Below are 21,308 nucleotides of genomic sequence, written 5' to 3'. Positions count from 1 at the left end.
TAACGTAGAACCGACTGTCGGGGAAACGGTTTTGTTGTGCCAAAATATAGTGTGCAGTCCAGAAGGGTAACCCTAAATTTCCATCAACGGATTCCGCCAAAATTTTAGGCAGCAACATGTCCGAATGCGGAAGGATACTGACGGGCAGGTGAGGAGACGGCGAATCTCTTGCGAAAAAACACCAGTGAGGACGGGGAAAAGACCCGAGGTTTACAGCAATTGTACTAAATGAATTTAAGGCGTATCTACAGAAGGAGGTGTGATTAGAGTAGTAGATAAAACGTAATGACGAAAAGTTGTTGTGTTGCGAATGTGCGACAAACTAATTTTTTATATTTGTAATTTAATCCATTCTTCTATTCTCTTTCCCTTGACTCTGAGAACGTTAATGAATATAATAATGTAATACATTAACGTTCTCTGCTTGACAGTTGTGATTTGAAAAATGTTGTTGCACGAATGATTCCATCTTGAATAGATTCGGCTTGCTGTTATTCGTGCCCTAAATGCTCATTAAGCACGAGACAGAGAACGTTAACAGAGAACGTTAAATATAGAGAAGTCTCACGAGCTACGAATATTGAGAATTGTCAAAAATGAAGTCTAACCGTCGCCGTGGTGTGGTGAAACTTTTAACAGAGCTGATTACATGAATACATTAACGTTCTCTGTTAAGCATTCAGCAGAAACGACCTAAAAACAAAACATGAAAGTCAGAAAATATGAGTTTTCACATGTAGAAATTACGAACGTTGTTAGACATAAAATATATAAGGAGAGGTGTATTCGCACAAGGAAATCAGCCGTAAGTTGAACGTGTAAACGTACAAAGTGATAAGGCATTCAAAGAAAAAAGTTGCGCAGGTATTAGTTTAGAATTTTATTTGGCAATCCAGTGATCGTACTCTAAGGAATAATAATATTTATATATATGTACTGTATATATATATATATATATACATATATATAAGCAAAAATCCGCCATTGACCTAACTTGCTGTTCTTTTGTACACCACACTGCTAACCCTAGATAATAACCATACCTTTTGACAACAACTCTGTGTTGTTGTGTAATTGATCATCATTTTTACGAGTGTAAAGAGAAACGTCAAAGTAAAAACTAAATAAAATGGATGTCGGCAAAGAAAATAGGTTTGTAGATATAATTCTAATAAAATGTTTGTTAGGTATTACTTACTATGCATTCATATAACAGAAAAAAGCATGTGTCCATAAACGTGTCCTCTTATTACTCATTATAAAATGTAATATCCAATTTCGAATCCGTTTTGCTGCCATAATTTTTTGAAACCTCAGTAAACGTCGTTTACGGATTTCCTCCAACTGTTTATTATTAGCAGCCAATTGCGCAATTAAATCATCTATTCGTTCTATTTCTAAATTAGCTATCGTTAATAATAGTTAAACAAACCAAAAACACCGAAATATTCCACCAAAATAATTTTTATGAAGAAAACCCTTTCGCAGCAGTATTGACAGCTGATTGTCAATTTTGCAGGTAATCTGCCATATGTATGTGAACGGGTAGATTAATTTAGAGGATTTATTGGCAATTACCAAACCCTTTGAGGGATGTATACGTAGCATTAATACTAAGTTCATTATTTTTTGGTTTTAATATTTTTGCGCCAGATGTCGCTTTATAGTCTGCAATCTCTTTTGCAATGGCTTTTCTATATTTTCATCAGAGAACGTTGATTCGCAACAAAATATCAGATATTCCCCAAAGGGTTTTATCGTCTCAGATATTTACAAGTAAATTTATTAAAGATTTTTTGAGCAAACTGGTGTTAACTCGACTGTAATAAAATCTTTATAATATCGAAAGTAATAGTGCGGAGGTGGAGACTAAATGAAGCGATTTTTCGCTTAATCCTAAATAGACATTTCGGCAGTCTGTGCAGTGAGATCGGAGCATTTTTGGTTCGTTTTAGAAATGCTTAAAAATTGTCCGCAAAAGTGGCGTTTGTAAGCGATAACTTAAGTTTTGAACGTTATTTTCTTCAGAAAATGCAAGTAAGTTTGTAAAGGAATTTCCCGAATAATTGAAAAATATATACAATACAATAACATTCAAAGATCTTCCTTTTTATGGCTTAATCGTCTTCTAATAACTAGTTTTAACTTTATACCTTTCAGCAAGTGGACACAGATCCACCATCCTTACCGGTTGGTACGGAGGTAAGTGCCAAATACAAAGGAGCTTTTTGTGAAGCAAAGGTTAGCAAAGTTGTTCGAAATATAAAAGTGAAAGTCGCCTATAAACAAGGTCTAGGATCGGGAATTGTCTCAGATGATTTAATAAAAACAGCGCCCGGTCAATTACGTGTGGGTGCCACTGTTGAAGTACGTCATCCTGATCGTAAAGATTTAATAGAGGGGACAGTAACAAAAATACAAGATTGTTCACAATACACCGTGGTATTTGACGATGGAGACATAACAACATTACGTCGTACTGCTTTATGTCTGAAAAGTGGACGCCACTTTAACGAAAGTGAAACTTTAGACCAACTGCCTCTCACTCATCCTGAGCACTTCGGAAATCCTGTGGTTGGAGGACGGCGTGGACGAAGACGGGGTCAATTAAACGACGACAGCTCTGATGAAGAAGATGAAAGTGACACTAAAGAAGTTGTTAACGAAAAGGAAGAACACATTGGCAAGGTTGTATGTGTGGAAATGGAGACAAAGAAAAAGGATAAAGAAAAATGGTTCCCGGGCCTAGTACTGGCCCCAACGGCACAAGTAAGAATGTTTTTGATTTCTCTTTTAGCTCATAACATAACATATAAATAACAATTCAAATATATACGCAGGCGAATGTACGGATTCGAGTAAAAGATGAATATTTGGTGAGATCATTTAAAGATGGCCGATATTATACAGTTCCAAAAAAAGAGGCAACTGAATTTACTCGCGAAGTAGCAGTAAAACAAGACGGCCAGGCAGTACAGGCAGCACTTGAATATCTAGATAGTGGAGCCTTACCTCCACACTGGGATCGTGAATCATTATTTGGGCTTAATAATTCTTCCAGTGAAGGCGAAGGAGAATTAGAATCTGACTCGTCAGATGATGAACCGCGCGAGGAAAAAGATCGTTTTGTAGCACAACTGTATAAATATATGGATGATCGCGGAACTCCATTAAATAAAGTGCCCTCTATACAAAATCGTGACGTTGACTTATACCGCCTATTTCGAGCAGTGCAAAAGTGTGGTGGATATAATCGTGTTACTGCAAAAAACCAATGGAAGTCGATAGCAATACGCCTAGGCTTTACAGCAGTAACAGTAAGTGTTACAAATCTGGTGAAACAAGCGTTTAAGAAATTTCTTCAACCTTATGGTGAATTTCATCGCAAGCTTGGGTGTTCTATGCTAATGACACCCCGTAATTCTAGCAGAAGTAAAGGGCGTAGTTTGGTACGTGCAAACTCTGTAGCTTCACCGAAACCAGTTGAAGTGAATAAAGATATTCCAATTAAATCTGCAAACATTATCGCGACTACATCCTTTTCATCATCAGCATCATCTTCTTCTAGCACCCAAAACATCATAGCTTCTCCTGTTGCGCCATTAACATCAGTCGAAGTAGTTGGTGTTGCGACAGCGTCAGTCACTGAGGAGTCAGAAAATACAAGCGAATCAAGTTTAGATAATATGAAGAACAAACGAAAAATTTTAATCGGCAAAGTTAAAGGGCTTGTTGAAAAATATGAAGAGAAAGCAAAAGATGATTGTGATGTTCCCTTGTCTAAAATCAAGGCAGCTGTAGAGTCGTCACGCTCTGAGGACAAAGACAAAGTTGTAACCGTGAAGGACAATTCTTGCACCGCTGTAAGTTTGAATTTTCGGGAATCTTCTCCTCCAGGTATGTTAAATTAACGAATACAGTAAATTAATATATTTTCACCACCTTGAATTTTATGCGAACAAAATCTGTAGTTTAGAACAGGAAATTACACAATGCTCTTACTTTTCTGTGGAGAAACATCTTGCCGTGGGCGTTTTGTATTGCTTAAGTGCCTTTGTGCCATCTTTTTCTTCTTGATTGACGCGATAACCGCTTAGTAAGCGGCGCTTACATGATTTTGGTCGAGTTTAACAAAGCGCGCCAGTCGTTTCTTTCTCGTGCTAACTGGCGCAAGTTGAAAACACCAAGTGAAGCCAAGTCCTTCTACACCTGATCCTTCCAACGCAGAGAAGGTTGTTGTTGTTGTTGTTTTAACAGCATAGTTAGCCCTGTCAGTGTAAGTATATCATCGGTCGTCTTCGTCTAGCTCATCTAAGGGTAGGTCCAGGAAACATGCTGTTTCGACAGGTTGGGTCCAGAGGGAGAGGGGGGTTAGATGAGTCGGTTTGAGGGGGCATGTGAAGAGGTGGTTAGTGTCGTGCGGGGTACCTTCACATGCCGGACATGTGTTAGGTATGTCGGGGTCAATTCTGGATAAGTAGGAGTTTAACCTGCTACAATATCCAGAACGTAATTGTGCCAATGTTACACGAGTCTCACGGGGAAGCTGGAGCTCTTCATCTGCGATAGGTGGTGGTTGGACTCCGATTACGGCATTCACAGGACGGGAGTTCATGAAGGTGGTAACGGTCTCCCGGTGAATGTCGTTTATTGACTGTCTAAATACTGTCCGGTCCAGTAGGTTTCGGTCAGTTTTGTCCTGGAGTTCGTCAGCGTAGTGTCTCCTGACGTGCCTGGGAGGCGGCTCAGGCTCAAGCAGGTGTCTGCAGGGGTGACACCTGCGGTAGCACCCCAGCAGGAACTGCTTGCTGAGCAATTTGTTGTGCTCCGCAACTGGGAGCATTTGTGCCTCGTTGTGTAGATGTTGGATGGGTGACATCAGGAGGCACCCTCGCTGTCCGAATGGCGGTATTTTGACATGTCTGAAGCTTTGTCCACTGCGAATCACTAGTTCCAGGCGACCAGACAGGCGCAGCAAAGTTCAGAACCGGCCGGCCAATTGCCTTAAATGTCGAAAGCAACAGTTCTTTGTCTTTGCCCCAAGTGCTGCCGGCCAGCGATTTGAGGACCTTGTTGCGATTTTGGACTTTAATGGCAATTGCGGTTGTATGCGCAGAGAAGGAGAGCAAGCTGTCAAAGGTTACACCCAAAATTTTGGGGTTATTTACAGTCGGAATTGGTGTGTCGTCGACTTGTACCTTTAGGGACAGCTTGACCTCCTTTGTCCAGGTGGTGAAAAGGGTCGCCGTGGACTTGGTGGGGGAAAGTTGGAGATTCCTCGCAGTGAAGAAGCGAGAAAGGTCGGTGAGGTAGTTGTTCACTTTGGAACACAGGCCATCGATGTCATTGCCCGACGCCATTATCGTGCAATCGTCAGCGTATGAGATCAGGACGCAGAGAAGGTCTTCCTCTTCCTCTGCTACCACTAGCTGGGACCGCATTGAATACTTTCAGAGCCGGAGCGTTTGTTTCCGTTTAGACATCATGACCCAGCCAACCAAGCCGCTGGGTCTTTATTCGCTGCGCTATGTCTATGTCGTCGTAAAGTTCATGCAGCTCATCATTCCATAGCCTGCGATACTCGCCGTCACTAAGTCATCTAATCTTCATAATACCTCATCCATACCTGGCTCCCTGAATGAACCTCGCATATGACGGGGTTGGACTGAGCGTATGTGTCCCTTTTCTAGTTGACTAGGACGAGATGTTAATTTTTTCTTACCATGGTACCGCGTTCGGGAATCTAGTGTAATGATGTTAAAAAAATGAATTATGCAGCTTCCATCTGGTCACTCAGAACTAGTGCAAGCTTTATACCTGCCAAATACTGCTATCAGGACAGCCACGGGATATCTCTTAATGAGTATATAGTATACATGAGTATATTATTCTTGCACAGATTGAAATTGCTTCTATTTCAGCCTGAAATTCGCTGGGGCATTTGCCTCGACTCCAGTATTTGTTGTCGAACCGTCTGTAAAGGTCCTCCCAGTTCCCATTCATCGCTGTCCGAGATTATGGTTTCAAACCTAAGATTAAAAAGACATTTTGTTCTGTTAAGTAACAGATCAAATTTTGATCCGGTATCTCTGATATGATATGTATGACCAAAGTCAGGAAGATCTTTTCCAAGTAAGATTTGTATTTTTAATGCCCTTCTGTCTGTATATTTTTTAAGGAAAATATGCAGTGGAGATAGGCCTCCTATCGCTTCTATAGCAGCAGTGGGGCAGCTGTTCATGGCACCAGTTATTGACAAACAGGCTTGTCTTTGAAAGCTCCCAAGTAGTTGCTTAGTGGTTATTTGTTTGGCTTTCGGCCACCGAACAAGGAAGGCATAGGAAATGATCGGTTTAATCATCATGGTATACATCCAATGAATCATTTTAGAATCTAGACGACAGAACTCTAAAGGCATCTACAGGCTAACATGGCTCCAGTGTCATTAAATCCTGTTTCCTGTAGTTTTATTAGGAGGTCATCAACGACTAAAGACCACAGAAGTGGTGACAAAACATCTCCTTGTGGACTGCTTTTCATTGCCTGAGACAGTTTTTGCCCCTAGAATCGATTTAATTATTCTGCTGCCAAGCATCGTTTTCACCTATCCTACATCGATTTTCTTATTAACACTAACCGTACCGCGCCCGGCCAAATGACCGGTTACAAAATTTAATTGAAAGACTGCACTTATAATCTCTTGTTTCCTTTGTGTTATATAATACAAAAAAATGAAAATTTATGATTTATTAATATAAAATATTAATTATGTATTAGAAAAAACTTAAAATTTGTTTTGAAAAAACAATTATTTCATAACCGGTTGCGGTAAGAATAGGTATACGTGATACACCGGTACGGTTAGTGTTAAAAAAAGCTCTTTCTATAGAGCGATAATCCCTGATATCAAAAGCGCCTCCACTAATTTTTCCATAGTTTTCAGGAGATGTAAGACAAATGGTCTGTACGATTTGGGAAGTTCTTTGGACCTCTTGCCCATTTTTGGGATAAGTTCCACGTTGACCTTACGCCATTCTAATGGAAAGCAGAAATACACTCGGAGGTTTGCCATTGCCTTAGGAAAAACATTTTTATCATTTGGTGTTTCATGCCCACAGTGGATTTCAAACCCGGAACTAATCGAATGACGCCCATGCACACAACTATCCCGCGAAACAAGAATATATTGCAGGTTAGGCATATCGTATTCAACGCGTACACCCTTTTTGGGTGTTTGGCCGCGCTCCTCCTCGTATTTGTGATGTGCCCCTTGATGTTGTTCCACAAATGGAGGGACCTACAGTTTTAAGCCGACTCCGAACGGGAGATATTTTTATGAGGAGCTTTTTCATGGCAGAAATACACTCGGAAGTTTGCCATTGCCTGCCGAGGGGCGACCGCTATTAGAAAAATGTTTTTATTAATTTTGTTGTTTCACCGAAATTCGAACCAACGTTCTCTCTGTGAATTCCGAATGGTAATCACGCAACAACCCATTCGGCTACGTCGGCCGCCTTAAATACTTATTCGTTTTTTCTGCTAAGATTCATTTCATTTAAAATTTTTTTTTTCGAAATTATTTTATTTTAATTTATTAATTATTTATTTAAATTAAATTAAATAATTTTAACCTTTATACGAGGGTAAGCGTTTGATAACACCCCTCGCAAATTCCAGATGTTTGAAAATGTTTCTGGTTGAACATTATATGCTGAATCAACAGCCTTGGCCCAAATTTCTATTTCATGTGGTGCTGCCTTATCGATTTGAATTCGTCCAGTCCATAATGACCATCCATAATGGCGACCGTCTGGTTGATCCTCCTGTTGCAAATCTGCGACATGCCATGTTTTCCCCTGATCTATACTCAAATCAACGCGTACAATGCGACGCCCACCACCTGACCACGCATATCCTTGTACTGTTAGATAACCATCAACTGGAATTTTTATTGTCTCGCCCTCTGCTGGTACGCATATTGCTGATGTGACAGGCATTGCTTGAATCGCGGGTGATTTGGAAAAATCGACACAATCCCAATCTACACTTGGGCTGAATCCTTTATAATCATTTTGCTGCCAATGTGAACTAGACTCGCTCTCAGAAACTGCAATACGAGTCAACCATTTGACATTACGGGCACCTACAGTGCCGGGAACAATGCATCGTAATGGATATCCATGGTCCCGGCTTAAGGGTTCTCCATTCATCTCATATGCAAGTATGACATCGCCTCGTTCATCCATTGCTTTTGATAGAGGAATAGATGCACCATAAGGATGGGAAGTTGGATCGAGATCGGCGCCTTCTAATATCACATGTAAATTTTCATTTGGTTGAACACCCATTGCAAGTAGAACATCTCGCAAGCGGGCTCCGGACCAAGTTGCGTTACCCACTGCACCTGCCTTCCAGGAAAGACCTTTAATGATTTTTAGAAAGAAAATTCGGTATTATCAAAATGAATATTTGAAATACTAACCTTTAACAGCTTTTACCTTCGTCATTTCAGAACGTCGGTTACCACCGCACATTACTGCGGCAGTGACTGTGTGCTTTGGCATTTTTTTAATATCATCTAGAGTTAATGTTTTTATTTGTTCCTTGGTGCCTGACTTGGTCGTTTTAATAGCTATTTCAAGCTCGTAATGTTTGGTGCTGATATAAGGAACTGGCAAATGATTTCTTACGTAGAAAAAGTCATTTGGGGTAAAAAAATGTGCCACTAGGAGGTCCATCGGTGGCTCAGCGTTAAATGGTCTAACTGATGCAGCTTTAAGTAGAGGATGCCTTTTGGGCTCATTCGCCCAAGGCGAACCCATATCGTTTGTGTCAATCTCATCTTCAGGAGATAAGTTGCCAATTCGGTAAAGCTCTAAAAGCGTTAAAATCTCTTTGTTATTGTGTTGCTGATAAATAGCCCAAAAGGGGTCAATCGCACTGCCTGCCCCTAACATAATTTTTTCACCACCTGGATGTTTATCGATGAATTCGGTTATATCATAAACACCGATGCCATAAGTTATCCAAACGCGGTTTTCAATATTACAATGGCTTTGTACTTCGCTCATATTATAGGTTGGCAAATCGGAGCGTGGTTTTTTATGCCAGTTTGGGATTTCTTCATCGGTTTTTGTATTTGATTTCCCTTCAATTTGGCTTTCATTTAATTTCACATTAAGTAATTTGGATTTGTGTTCGTACAAAGCAAAGCCCCCAATAGCGCCTCCGAGTGCCAAAACTGCGTAAAATACAGCATTTTTTGACTTACTAACATGATTGTTTTGTGTGTGCACAAGGCGCCCCTGGGGAGAGCTGATAAGATTCTGATAAGATGCGCACATGAAACCAATACTTTGCGTTGATAAACTTTGAAAGCGTGCCCTTAGCATTTTGTACAAATTTGAAGATGTCTGGAAGTATATTAAACTTTATTATTATTATGAAAGGTTACTATTTTCACTCATAGCTATACATAGGTGTTGCGCACTCAAGCTTTATTTACGTATGGATGGGTGTAAATACATGTGTATGTTTTCTAGCTACATGTGCTGACTGACACTTATATGTATGTATTATTGTTTGCCATAAACAAATGCTTGTTTTCTACTTCTTCACTATAAAAACTTGAAATGAAACAAATCCAAGAGGTAACATACTCGTTTACCAACAGTTGCCAGTTGTGAACTAATTGAACTTTGTGAGAGAAAGCTCAGCAGATGCTGATATTAGTTTGACTTAAATAGAAATGAAATATTTTGACTCTCTCCCACATTACTTACGTAGAGCATTCACTACTTATCTTATTTTAAAAACAATTATTCCGAGTGTCAAATTATGTGCATCAAAGTGAAGTGATTACATTTCGAATTATACAAATGATTTACATAAAACACCATTGAATTTGAAATCTTATTGGAAACTTGAGCTTTATATAATACCAAGGCCGAATATGGTGATAAACATTCGAGTATAAACAAAAAAAAGGGAAAGGATAACAATTAGATAAGCTGAAACATCCCAATGAGAAATATGGTTAACATTGACTTTGACGATTTACGGTGACTTTCCGTTTCGATTCACATGTTTCTTTTTGCTGTCACTATTTATGAATTTCAAACTAGTGTAATAACGGAACATGACTGTTGCTGTTTTACGTCAGATAAGCGAATTAAACCCAAAGAAACACTAAAATTTTGATTGGCTTTAATGCTTTTGCCCATATGAATGCGGTTTGTTTCAGGTTATTTAATTTATATGAATAAAATAAATAAAATTTGCACTATTACTTTCCTTTCCAAGGCAAACCTCCGAGTGTATTTCTGCCATGAAAAAGCTCCTCATAAAAATATCTGCCGTTCGGAGTCGGCTTGAAACTGTAGGTCCCTCCATATGTGGAACAACATCAAGACGCACTCCACAAATACGAGGAGGAGCTCGGCCAAACACCCAAAAAGGGTGTACGCGCCAATTATATATATATATATATATATATATATATATATATAATACTTTCCTTTGTACTAGTAGTCAATAATATGCATGGTAGGACCAGAGAACGTGCCGTTTTGATGGGGGCGGACTACAGATAAAGCGCTTTCCGCAGCACTGATTTGAGTAGGCTTGTGAAGAGGTAATTAATTCCATGAGGTTGCTTCATCACGTGAACTTTTCGTTAGAGCGAAAGATATTGTACTTACTCTCAGCACTTGCACCCAGTAGTTGACTGGTTCGTCCTTTGGAAACACTTTGTTGGTAGTTAAATAAGTGTCTTGCCCTTCGCACTAATATTTTCTTTTAAATCTATAGTTGTTCAATAAGAAAATATGAAAAAATTAATATTGCAGCACTTTTGTCCGGGATTGTATGAATGCTTCGGTTGATAAGACCAAGCGTCGTGTCACTAAAAGACTACACAAACAACCAAACCACTGTGAAAGACTCGCAAAATAATTGATCCAGACATCTGTCTCTAAAATATCTAGGACTAGGCACGGTAAACTGCTTCACCGAGGTTAGCAAATGACTTTTGACAATTCATGCACACAGTTTATTCACCCAACTGAGGCTTAGAACTACCCTGACATTGTCCTTCGGTGAATTTGATAGTGGCTTACTGCAGATTTTAAATTAGACATCTTCAGATGTTCCTTCTCAAATTGAACGGTCATAGGAACGGAATAAGAAACATCTAGGTTCCCACGATAATCGGTTCTGCGCCACCGACTCGGATTTGTATTCGACAATTATTTATGGGAATGCTTGTGATGTTACAACAACAACATACGGGGTTTTATGTATAGTATTGTATTTGATGCACCAGTGCAATATCGAATGCCATTGTAATTTTTCCTTTATAAGCAGCGGATATATTCTTCTAGCTCTGTGCTAGTTTGGATGAAGGCAATACTGCAACTTTTATTAACATATCCAAATACTTTGAATTTCCTAATATGTTGAAACCATAAACAGGCTGATTATTGAATTTATAAATAAAATCTGCTAATATGGTGTACCACTCTTCATTTAAACGCTCTCGAGTTATTATACGTTTTGAAATGTCGTTTCAAATTAAAAAAAAAAAATGCATTAAAATTCATATTCTGGCTTTACGCTATTCATAGTTTTGAGAGCATAGGGCTTAAATCTTGTATATGTATTATCTGGTCGATATATTCATTTCCCTGGACATGAATTTCTGCTTCCTAAGGGGATTTCTGCGAATTCTTTCCCGAACGGCTTTTATGGCTACACTAGTTCGAACCACGCAAGGACGACCACTTCTTTTTGTGGGAAAAACTCACTTAAAACAAACGTTCTCGAAATATTAAGTTTTTTCAGCAATTCGTAAATCTCATTTGCACCTTTACCTCACTTTTGTAATGCAATCAATGCAATGGGTTTTTCCTTAGCTCCCCACTCCACAACTGAGTATAATTTATGAGTAGACAATCCATACGAACAAAAGCAAAAATAACGGAACTTTTTTCTGCGAATTTATTCTCGCCGTATGCATTGTAAAATAATTTGTTACAGAATGCAATAATATAATATATAAATCATATTCGTTCAAATCACCAAAGCAAAGCTACAACTCCTTTTGGTTGTACTTTATTACCACACTAAAGACAGAATGTTGGACGCTTCTAGTAGTTGCTAATAATTATTTATCTTCCAGCTACCAGTTCTGCGAATAAAAAGGATAAATCACAAAAAAAGCAAACTCCTCAAAGTGATGATAAGCGGAACAAGCGAAAAAAAGATGATACTATCGAAAAAGTCGATTCTGGTGATTTTATTGTTGAGGTTGGAGACAAGTTGAAAGTTTATTACCATGAGAAGAAGGTAACATATGAAGCAAAAGTCATCGAAATTTCTGTTCAACGTGGCTTGCCGATGTATCTAGTTCATTATACCGGTTGGAACAACCGCTATGATGAGTGGGTGCCAAGGGAACGCATCGCTGAAAACATAACCAAGGGCTCAAAACAAAAGGGACGTATGTCGAATTTAAGTTCCGCCGAGAAACAAAAAGATAATCCTTCAAAACCACCCACCGCCTCGTCGTTGGCTTCCTCAGGCTCTCCAAATTCCATCATAAATGCATTAAGCAGCACTTCGAGTTCCACAAAGATGTCGGGATTAGCAAAACGCGGCCGTGGTCGCAGTGATTCGCTGCCTCCTCGTTCTACTACACCCTCCTCAGTAGCATCCAACTCCAGTCGCACAAAGTCTCCTGCGACAGCTGGTCTGAAAAAAAGACCAATCCGCACGATGACAAATTCGGCTCGTCGGACCTCAGCTAACGTTTCCGACGTGTCCTTACAAAGTGAATCTGAAACCGATTCTGATGAGCCAGTCCGTCGACCAACACGCGGCTCTAAAGAAATTGAATATAAATCGGGAAATTTAAGTGGTAAAGGAACAATCAAGAACAAACAGTCTGTATCTGCTGGAAATAGTCAGTCAGATACGGATGACGAAGGTGAAGAGTGTGAGTCATCAACAATTTTACGAGCAAAAAATAACTCCTCAAATAGCTTAAACTCCAAAGGACGAAATTATGATCTGAGTCAAATACGTTCAGAATTAACGGGATTCCCAGGGTTGAAGTCACCTTCATCATCATTAGCAGGGGACGACGAGATTTTGTCAGATATAAAAATCGAAGAACCTCCGAATAAGGATGAGGGTATTTTCGATGCTAAAGATATTTGTATTTCTGAAAGTAAAACGATAGCTGAATCAAGTGCCAGAGTATCAACAGGGAAAAACGTGGTGAAACAAGATCTAAAAGAAGAAAATTTAAAATCTTCTACTGACATGTCTTCGGAGACAGAATCGTTCTGTGATGACGACTCACAATCTTCGGGTAAAACCACGACCCTAGAAAACATGACAAAAAAATTTCAACAAAAAATAAAAGCAGGCAAACAACAAGCATTGGAAAAGCTTTCATGTGGAAAACCTACGGTAGAACGCGTACCAAGAGTGGTGGAGAAAATAATACAGGATTCACTGGCAGAAAAACTCCAAGAAAGCCTTAAAACTAAGCCAGATCTTAGGCAAGAGGAGAACTTAGAGAAAAGTATTAGTGAAACTGTAATATGTAAATCTGATACTGATAAAAAAGAAGTAAATAAAATTACTTCTGTGCAAACAACTGAATCACCACAAAAGGGAACTTCAACTAGTCAGGTACGGTGCAGCAGTGCCACAAACAACAGTAAGATATCCTCTGTTATTCTGGAAAAAACAGTAAGCTCTGTTAAGAAAACAGAATTTGGAAGCTCCAAAAAAGCTGACGTAATCAGAAAGGGTATAACAGAGTGTTTAGAATTGCAGTCGAAGAAAAATATTGATCCTTTGCTGAAAGAAGTAAATAAGACTGAACCCTCTGCAGCTTGCTCTCCATCCTCATCTTCTTCATCGTCATCGTCATCGACTTCTACGTCATCGCGATCGTTGCCTGACATGAGTAAGCTTGATATTAGCGGTGGATCTTCATCTTCCTCATCGTACACAATTTCTAATAAAGACGCGAAATTGGTATCTGTTACAACCAAGGCGACATCACCCGATATATATGAGTTCAAAGATCCAGAACCATTTGAATTGGAAATACGAAAACTGCCAACTACCAACACAAACGCCTCTTCACTGAGTTCAGGTGCAATAAGTGCAAGTAGTGTGGCAGCAAGTCCTCGAAAGCAAACTCAAAAAATTACAATGCAACAAGTGGTTGTTAGTGACAAGCAACAACCATCCCAAAGTCCAATCGCTGTCCTTGTGAATCGGAAAAAACGCGGTTCACCAATGAAGGAAGCTCCTGTGGATAAATCCAAGCTTTTGAAAACTGATGAAAAAACTGTTGTAATTTCAGAGGCAAAATTGATTCAAATTAGTTCCACTATTTCAAACGTAACAAAAAATAGCTTAAGCGGTCAATCAAAATTGTTGACATTAAACCCGATATCTTCTAATCAAGGCAACTCAGCGTCACAGAAAACCGTTGACGTATTAACAAACACGCCATTTGATACGTTGCGAAAATCACCAAACTTCAATGTAAACATGAACGCGTTAAACGAGGAGCTGGCACAAACAGTGCAGGAAACAACCAGAGCACTAACTGATGCACTAACTTTCCAAGCACCAAACGTATCTTCCTTGCAGGAAGTCACTGCCGCTCCTCCGAAACTTGAGTCACCAAAAGAAAAGGATATTGGAGCCGTGGTTACTCCTCCTCGGAGAAGTACTCAATCAAACGTTCCCACATTAGTTAGCCCCGTTCCGACTGTAGCCGGTAAGACCGACATTGGCAGTCCATTTGTAGAAACCCGTAAAGATCTGAGCAACGTTTTCGAGCTGAGTACAAATGAAGGATCAACCTCAATTAGCGAGTCGAAGGATAATAAATTTGAATTCGAGAATGCAAAGAAAATGCTTTCTGCAACCGTGTGTGCGTTCGATTTAGACCCCTCGAAATACGAGAATAAACCGACATCTATTGCAGATAAACTTTTAAAAGCAATCAGTCAAAAAAAAGAGGAGGATAAACATAGAGTAGAGCCTAAAAGTGAAAAAGTAGAAGAGGGCGGAGTTTTAAAAGATTCAAATACAGTGATTGCAAAAAATGCATCAGATGGATTACCTCAAGTTGGCAATTCTTCAGTTGAACCATTAAATATTAATACCGATTTGGTTGGATCTTCCGTCAGTTACTTAAGTAGTGGAAGCAGCTTGAGTATAGAAAAGATGCCCCTCATATCTGTTTCAATAAATAAGCCCGTATCTCTTTCCAGTCCCGAACCTAAATTAGGAATACTGGAGTCGTTTACAGTAAAAAATAATGACTTAACAGAGACTATACAAAAGCTTGAATGCGCTATTCAAAGAAAAACGCCGGTAGCTGGACTTTCGGTTACAACTACACCGACATCGAGCTTAGCCCCAAATACATTTTCCGAAGACTCGATGGATAGTACCGATTCAGAGCGCCGACTTGTAATAGAGGACGTAGCAGAAGACATATGCGACATGCTTAAAAGCCCTACTGGTTCGCAGCATATTGGAGATTTAAAAGCCTTACAAACAGGTGTAGTGCCGCACAAGATAGGTATTGCCATCAGTAAAGAAGTGCCAAGCAACCTTACTCCACATACGGGAGTTCAGACTCCAATACCTTTGAAAGCTTTACAACCAAGTCGATCACAACCCTTTAGCTCATCAGAGTCGACCACAACATCGACTGTAAACATAACTCCAACAATATCAACACACAGTGTTTCGCAAAGCAGTCTGCATGTGGCACCAACCGAAAAGCCCGATCAGGAAGATCAACAATTTGAAAGTCAGGAAACACACAAAGAGCACAAACAAAAGCAGCATGATACTGTCAGTTCGAGTGTAGAAAATATTCCAGATGTAGGGTCATGTTATAGTGAATGTATTGGGTCAAGGATTAGTTTCAGTTCTAAGCAACTTGAAAGTGCTGAAGTGTCAACAATGAACACAGTTACAATTTTAATGACCAGCTCAAAAACTTCAAAGCACCAAAATCAAAGAGCGGCCGATGTTGTACCGATTTTGGTTCCGGATATTCCAGTATCAGTTGTCGTGGCCTCCGGTGCGGTGCCATCAATAAAGGCTGCAGCTCAGGCTGCAGCAACAGCACAAAATCCCACATCAGTATGTAAACTAACCTTACAACCAGACCTTAAAGTCAGTACCATTACGGCTACTAAACCGTCTTCGACTTCAATTGTGACCGGCTCCTCTCCTGCAGGCTTGGGTTTAGAGAAAAATCCTGAGGACAAGGTGATTCAGAATGAAGGTACAAATATTAATGTATCAACGGACTTAACTCTGAATACACTTGGAACTGTTGCGTTTTCACAATTACCGGGAATGTCTTCAAATTCAGGATTTTATTTGGATGCTCGCACCGTATTACGTCCAGAAGACGGTGTAAAACCGATTGCAGACAGTCAGCGGACAAATCCTGAAATGGAATTTTTAAGTGCCAAAGAAGTTAGAGGAGTTTTGTGTACTGAAGAATTAACGTCTAGTTTGAGTGTGGACGCCAATAATGATTCTATAAATCTGCTTTGCGAGGAGACAATCCCAGGCAGCCCAGCACCTGCTTTTGGAGGAAAAGAAGAACCTTTAACAACACAGCTATCCATGGAAAGTAATTTACTACTAGAATGCGACAGCAAGGATTTAGTGAGTAATCAAATTCCGGACGACATTACGAGATCAGGTGCTTTGATTGCTCATAATAACAGTTCTCCAAATGATTCAGCAAGTCAAGATGAGAGTAGTGAAGAAATAAAAAAGAATTTGGATATCGAAAACGAGATATCGCCAAGGAAACGACGACGAACTAGAAAGCAGTCGGAGATGGTTACCATGTCAGAACAGCATACAAAACGACGAAAACAAATTGGATGCTCGAAAAAAATTCCAGGTTGGTACAACCATAAGCCATATGCATATATAATGTTTTTGTCTTAAATAATCTGTAAATTCGATGTGCTTATGTATATACATTTTTAATTATTTTCCATATTTCAGTTATGTTAGAAAACATACAATTTACAGCTGGTTCAGACAGCGACGAAAACTCGGATGGTATATCGCAGCGTACCACTGTTTCATCCAGACATCAATTTCATCAACTTCAACAACGGCAGACGTCAGTTGGAACTCGGCCTTGCCCCTATAATTTCTTAGTGCAATTAGGTAAAATTGACATTCGTATATCCAAAGCAATTGACCCACAAAGTTCTTTTTAAATAGATCCCAACATAGGCTCCGACCAGTGCATAGCAATTTTGTTAAAACAGATCCAAGAATTACGTAAAACCTACAATACAATAAAAGGTGACCTTGCGAATATTGATCGAAGACGCAAAAAACTGCGACGGCGAGAAAGAGAGAAAAAGCAGCAAGCGCAGAACCAACAACAAACTAAGATTACTTAAAAAACACTCGTTACCGATGAAATAAAAATGGAGAAAATAAAGATTGTCATTATTAAGATAATACAAAACCACATTTACATATACCGTTTTTGCTTTTGTAAAACAAAATATTTAATTAAATTTATATATGTGCATATGCAAATGCGTTGCTTTATTCGTTGAAAATATTTTCATATTATTGATAACAACTGCATATATTTTAAGACACCGAATAGCCCCCCTCCAAATTCAAGTGATGTCCATTTACAAAACTCGATTTGCTACTCAACAAATAAACGATTCCATCAATTACTTCTTGTATCTCACAAAAGCGGTTCAAGGGTATATGTGCTAGCAACGGTCCCGATTTTTCTGAATCGCTCCAGTTTTCACGACCCATTTGTGTTAGCACTACGGTTGGGTTAACGGAGTTAACGCGAATTTGCTTGGGTCCCAGTTCCAATGCTAGAGAACGCGTAAGTGAATCTACCGCAGCTTTAGTGGCACTATATACTGCATGACCATGAAATGATCGAGAAGCAGCCAACGATGATACCATCACTATGCTAGAGCCTTTATTGAGTTTCGGCAAGAGCGCCTGCGTTACGTTGAAAACTGCCTTGACATTTATGTCAAATGTGCTTTTTACACAATATTTATAGTACGGATGAAAAATAGATTAATATATAAATTTTTTTAAATGAAAATGAATAAGAAATTACTCATCAAAGTCCTTCTCTGTCAATTCCTCAAAGGGCTCGATAATAGCCACACCAGCATTATTCACCAGTCCATCTATTTGCGGCAGTTTTGAAAGGACTTCTCGTACATTCTGCCAATTTTTAAGGTCTATTGATATGGTCTCTATATTTGAGTAGTTATTCTTAAGCTCTTCTAATTTGTCCGCCGACTTTGAAAGCGCAATAACTTGCGCCCCTGCTGTTGATAAGTGCTGACAGAGAGCTCTCCCGATTCCTGTATGATGAAGATTTGGCTATAACATATTATGTGAGAAAATATGTAATGCATACCCTGTCCAGCTCCTGTCACAACGATCACTTTTTTCAATAAGTCTGCCACCATTTGTACAGTTATAGAAATCGACAAATAATTGCTTGCTCCCTGGGGAGAAAATGAAAACTGAAATTAATGGTTTGTGATGCAAGTGTTTTATATTCATGATTATAACCACAGGCGTGCCTAAGATGCGGTGTACTGTGGGGCACCAGCACCTCAATCGCAACGGAACATCTCTAGTGAGAAATTGACTACTATACTATCACTAAAGGAATCAGATCAGTTTTGATACAGTACTTTTCTATAAACAATTGGTATCAATTATGCAGAATTTTTATGTAACAAATTGAATGGTAAGAAAATGAAAATTAGCTCTTAATATATGTATTATCCCCTTTTTTATATTTTGTCATCAGCCCACACGTAAATGCAAGCTTGGAAGTTTTGATTAGAAAGCTTCATAAACAAATAATCAGAAGCATAATAAACAGATGAGCGCAACTCATGGAACTTACCAACACATTTCTACTGTATTTGAGTGAGAGCCAGCTTTTAATCTAATCTTAAGTTATATATGTATGTACATACATACAAATATATATATATATATAAGTTGTACCAGTGTTTATATATATATTTTCTCGTGGTGGCGATTTGCTTGCATTGCAAGTTGGATTCGTCTTCAGATGATCGTTTTTAAATGGAGGGCATATGAAAAGGTGGCTAGTGTCGTGCGGGGTGCCTTCACATGCCGGACATATGTTTAGTATGTCGTGGTCAATTCCGGATAAGTAGGAGTTTAACCTGCTACAATATCCAGAACGTAATTGTGCCAAGGTTACGCAGGACTCTCGGGGAAGTTGGAACTCTTCGTCTGCGATTGGTGGTGGTTGGACTCCGATAACGGCATTCGAGGGTCGGGAGCTTAAGAAGGTGGTGAAAGTCTCCCGATGAATGTCGTTTATGGCTGTCCGATCCAGTAACTGTCTGTTTGTTTTGTCTGAGATCTCGCCCGCGTAGTTGAGGAAATGCCTCCTAATGTGCCTGGGTGATGGCTCAAGCAGGTGTCTGCATGGCTGAGGCCTGCGGTAACACCCTAGCAGAAACTGCTTACTGAGCAATTTATTATACTCCTTAACAGGCAGCATTTGTGCGTCATTATGTAGATGTTGTATAGGTGGCATCAGAAGACATCCTGTCACGGTCTTTAAAGCAGTGTTTTGGCAGGTCTGAAGCTTCGTCCACTGCGAATCACTGGTTCCAGGCTCGTTTACCTTGGAGCATAAGCCATCAATGGCATTGCCCGACGTCATTATCGTGCAGACGTCGGCGTATGAGACCAGGAAGACTCCCTCTGGTGGCTGGGGGAGTTTCGAGATATAGAAGTTGAAAAGCAAAGGTGAAAGGACACCACCCTGCGGTACACCTTACTTTATTTTCCTCTGTTTAGATGTTTTGTCTCGAAATATCACCGACGAATGACGACCACTCAGGTAGTTCGTGGCGGGAGTGTCGACTGTAAAATGTCATCTAATAGCGTGGCGTGGCTGACTGTATCGAAAGCCTTTTTTAGATCCAACGCTACTAGGACAGTCCTCTCGCAGGGGCGGAGCTTGCTCACACCAGAGGTGAAGTTGCAGGTGCATTTGTTAGGTCGTGCGAGCTGCTGCAGTTGCCTACTATCCTGGTGGGGCGCCACTGTTCTGTAAAAAGCTGAATCCTACGAATGCGCAAAGATAAGCGCACCGATTTCCGGGTGATGTCCAGCCCGGCAGCAAGTGTCAGGGTGTATATATATGTTAAAAATTCCCTTGACATTCTAATGAGCTGTCCCTGCGGTCGATGCCTTCATCGATGGGGCGATACTGCACAGTGTGGTGGACTATGCACGCTAGGCCACCACCGTTGTTTCGTTCGCGATCTTAATGTTGCTCGAATGAGCTCCGTAGAACCGCGGAGGTTCTATTTGTTGTGCCGAATGGTTGTAGCAACACGTTGCCCGAGGTTAAAGCCTTTGGGCCAAGGCTGCCAAATCACATTTCGTATAAATATTCTCATTAATTGTACTAATTACCTAAATAAATAGCATTTAAAAAAAATGTCTACTCAATTTTCAACTACAAATTAGGCACACGCAGTTCAAACATCCTTTTTAAAAATACCAAATTATTGTCCTCTGAAAATGAAATAAGTACCGTTTGACAATAGTTGCGTTCGATAGCACAAAATTCCCACGATTAATAGAATACATGAGGTAGGCACGTTCCGAAATCCACTACTTCATTTTTCGTGATTTTGACAATCGGATGACGTCAGTGCTGCAGATATACAAACAAAAGGAACATAAGCCAATTGTTTGATAATATTCAACGAATGCCTAGGTAATATTGTAGTTGTTAAACTGTGAAAGCACGAATTATATCGATACCTCAAAAATATGTGTTTTTGCCGAGGACGATGAGGTGTGTGCATATAATTTCTTGTGTTTGACAGTTTCCATTGCTTTCGCGTACTCTTCCTCGATTAAACGATTTAGAATTATTTTAATAAAGATTTCCGAGGCGGCATTCAGTCCCAGTTTTGTTGAATTAAATTATTTATACATTTTAGATCAATTTCAAGTCTTTCATGTTTCCATTTATTTCAGTACACTAAAACGAAAACTAAGTAAAAATTGCGAAACTTCACCCTTTTTCTAAGAAGCCCTGAAGGATCAGAGGTGGTTGTATTTTTGGATGGGTCGGCTGACGCCCTATCAAAATCGAGGTTAAAATGTCACGTCCCTAAATGGGCACAGATTTAACTACCGGCCATATAGGAGTT

General features: G+C 39.6%; 3 protein-coding genes across 6 annotated transcripts; 1 reads left to right on the top strand and 2 right to left on the bottom strand.

The window, feature by feature from the left end:
- The first annotated feature begins 1,692 nt into the window (after nucleotides 1-1,692).
- LOC128856790 (AT-rich interactive domain-containing protein 4A) lies at nucleotides 1,693-17,625 on the top strand. Its single transcript, XM_054092126.1, has 6 exons — nucleotides 1,693-2,037; nucleotides 2,161-2,769; nucleotides 2,841-3,897; nucleotides 12,179-16,972; nucleotides 17,080-17,247; nucleotides 17,305-17,625. Exons 1-6 carry the CDS (start codon nucleotides 2,032-2,034, stop codon nucleotides 17,487-17,489), a joined length of 6,819 nt encoding a protein of 2,272 aa, XP_053948101.1. The 5' UTR covers nucleotides 1,693-2,031; the 3' UTR covers nucleotides 17,490-17,625.
- Nucleotides 7,602-9,821, bottom strand: LOC128856791 (sulfite oxidase, mitochondrial). Of its 4 annotated transcripts, none has more exons than XM_054092128.1 (3): nucleotides 9,660-9,821; nucleotides 8,483-9,413; nucleotides 7,602-8,422 (listed from the first exon to the last, which is right to left on the bottom strand). In XM_054092128.1, exons 2-3 carry the CDS (start codon nucleotides 9,390-9,392, stop codon nucleotides 7,617-7,619), a joined length of 1,716 nt encoding a protein of 571 aa, XP_053948103.1. In that variant the 5' UTR covers nucleotides 9,393-9,413; nucleotides 9,660-9,821; the 3' UTR covers nucleotides 7,602-7,616. The 4 variants fall into 4 exon arrangements, with proteins under 4 accessions (XP_053948103.1, XP_053948102.1, XP_053948104.1 ...); XM_054092127.1 differs by lacking the exon at nucleotides 9,660-9,821 and adding an exon at nucleotides 9,476-9,621; XM_054092129.1 differs by lacking the exon at nucleotides 9,660-9,821 and adding an exon at nucleotides 9,506-9,621.
- On the bottom strand, nucleotides 17,618-20,758 carry LOC128856793 (L-xylulose reductase). Its single transcript, XM_054092131.1, has 4 exons — nucleotides 20,681-20,758; nucleotides 18,500-18,590; nucleotides 18,191-18,443; nucleotides 17,618-18,109 (listed from the first exon to the last, which is right to left on the bottom strand). The coding sequence occupies exons 2-4, from the start codon at nucleotides 18,549-18,551 to the stop codon at nucleotides 17,689-17,691; spliced, it is 726 nt and encodes a 241-aa protein (XP_053948106.1). The 5' UTR covers nucleotides 18,552-18,590; nucleotides 20,681-20,758; the 3' UTR covers nucleotides 17,618-17,688.
- Between the last annotated feature and the right edge of the window lie 550 nt (nucleotides 20,759-21,308).

Source organism: Anastrepha ludens, chromosome 3, assembly GCF_028408465.1.
Source record: "Anastrepha ludens isolate Willacy chromosome 3, idAnaLude1.1, whole genome shotgun sequence".
Taxonomy (NCBI): domain Eukaryota; kingdom Metazoa; phylum Arthropoda; class Insecta; order Diptera; family Tephritidae; genus Anastrepha; species Anastrepha ludens.
The sequence above is the reverse complement of the archived record's forward strand: the minus strand, read 5'-3'. Positions and strand labels throughout refer to the sequence as shown.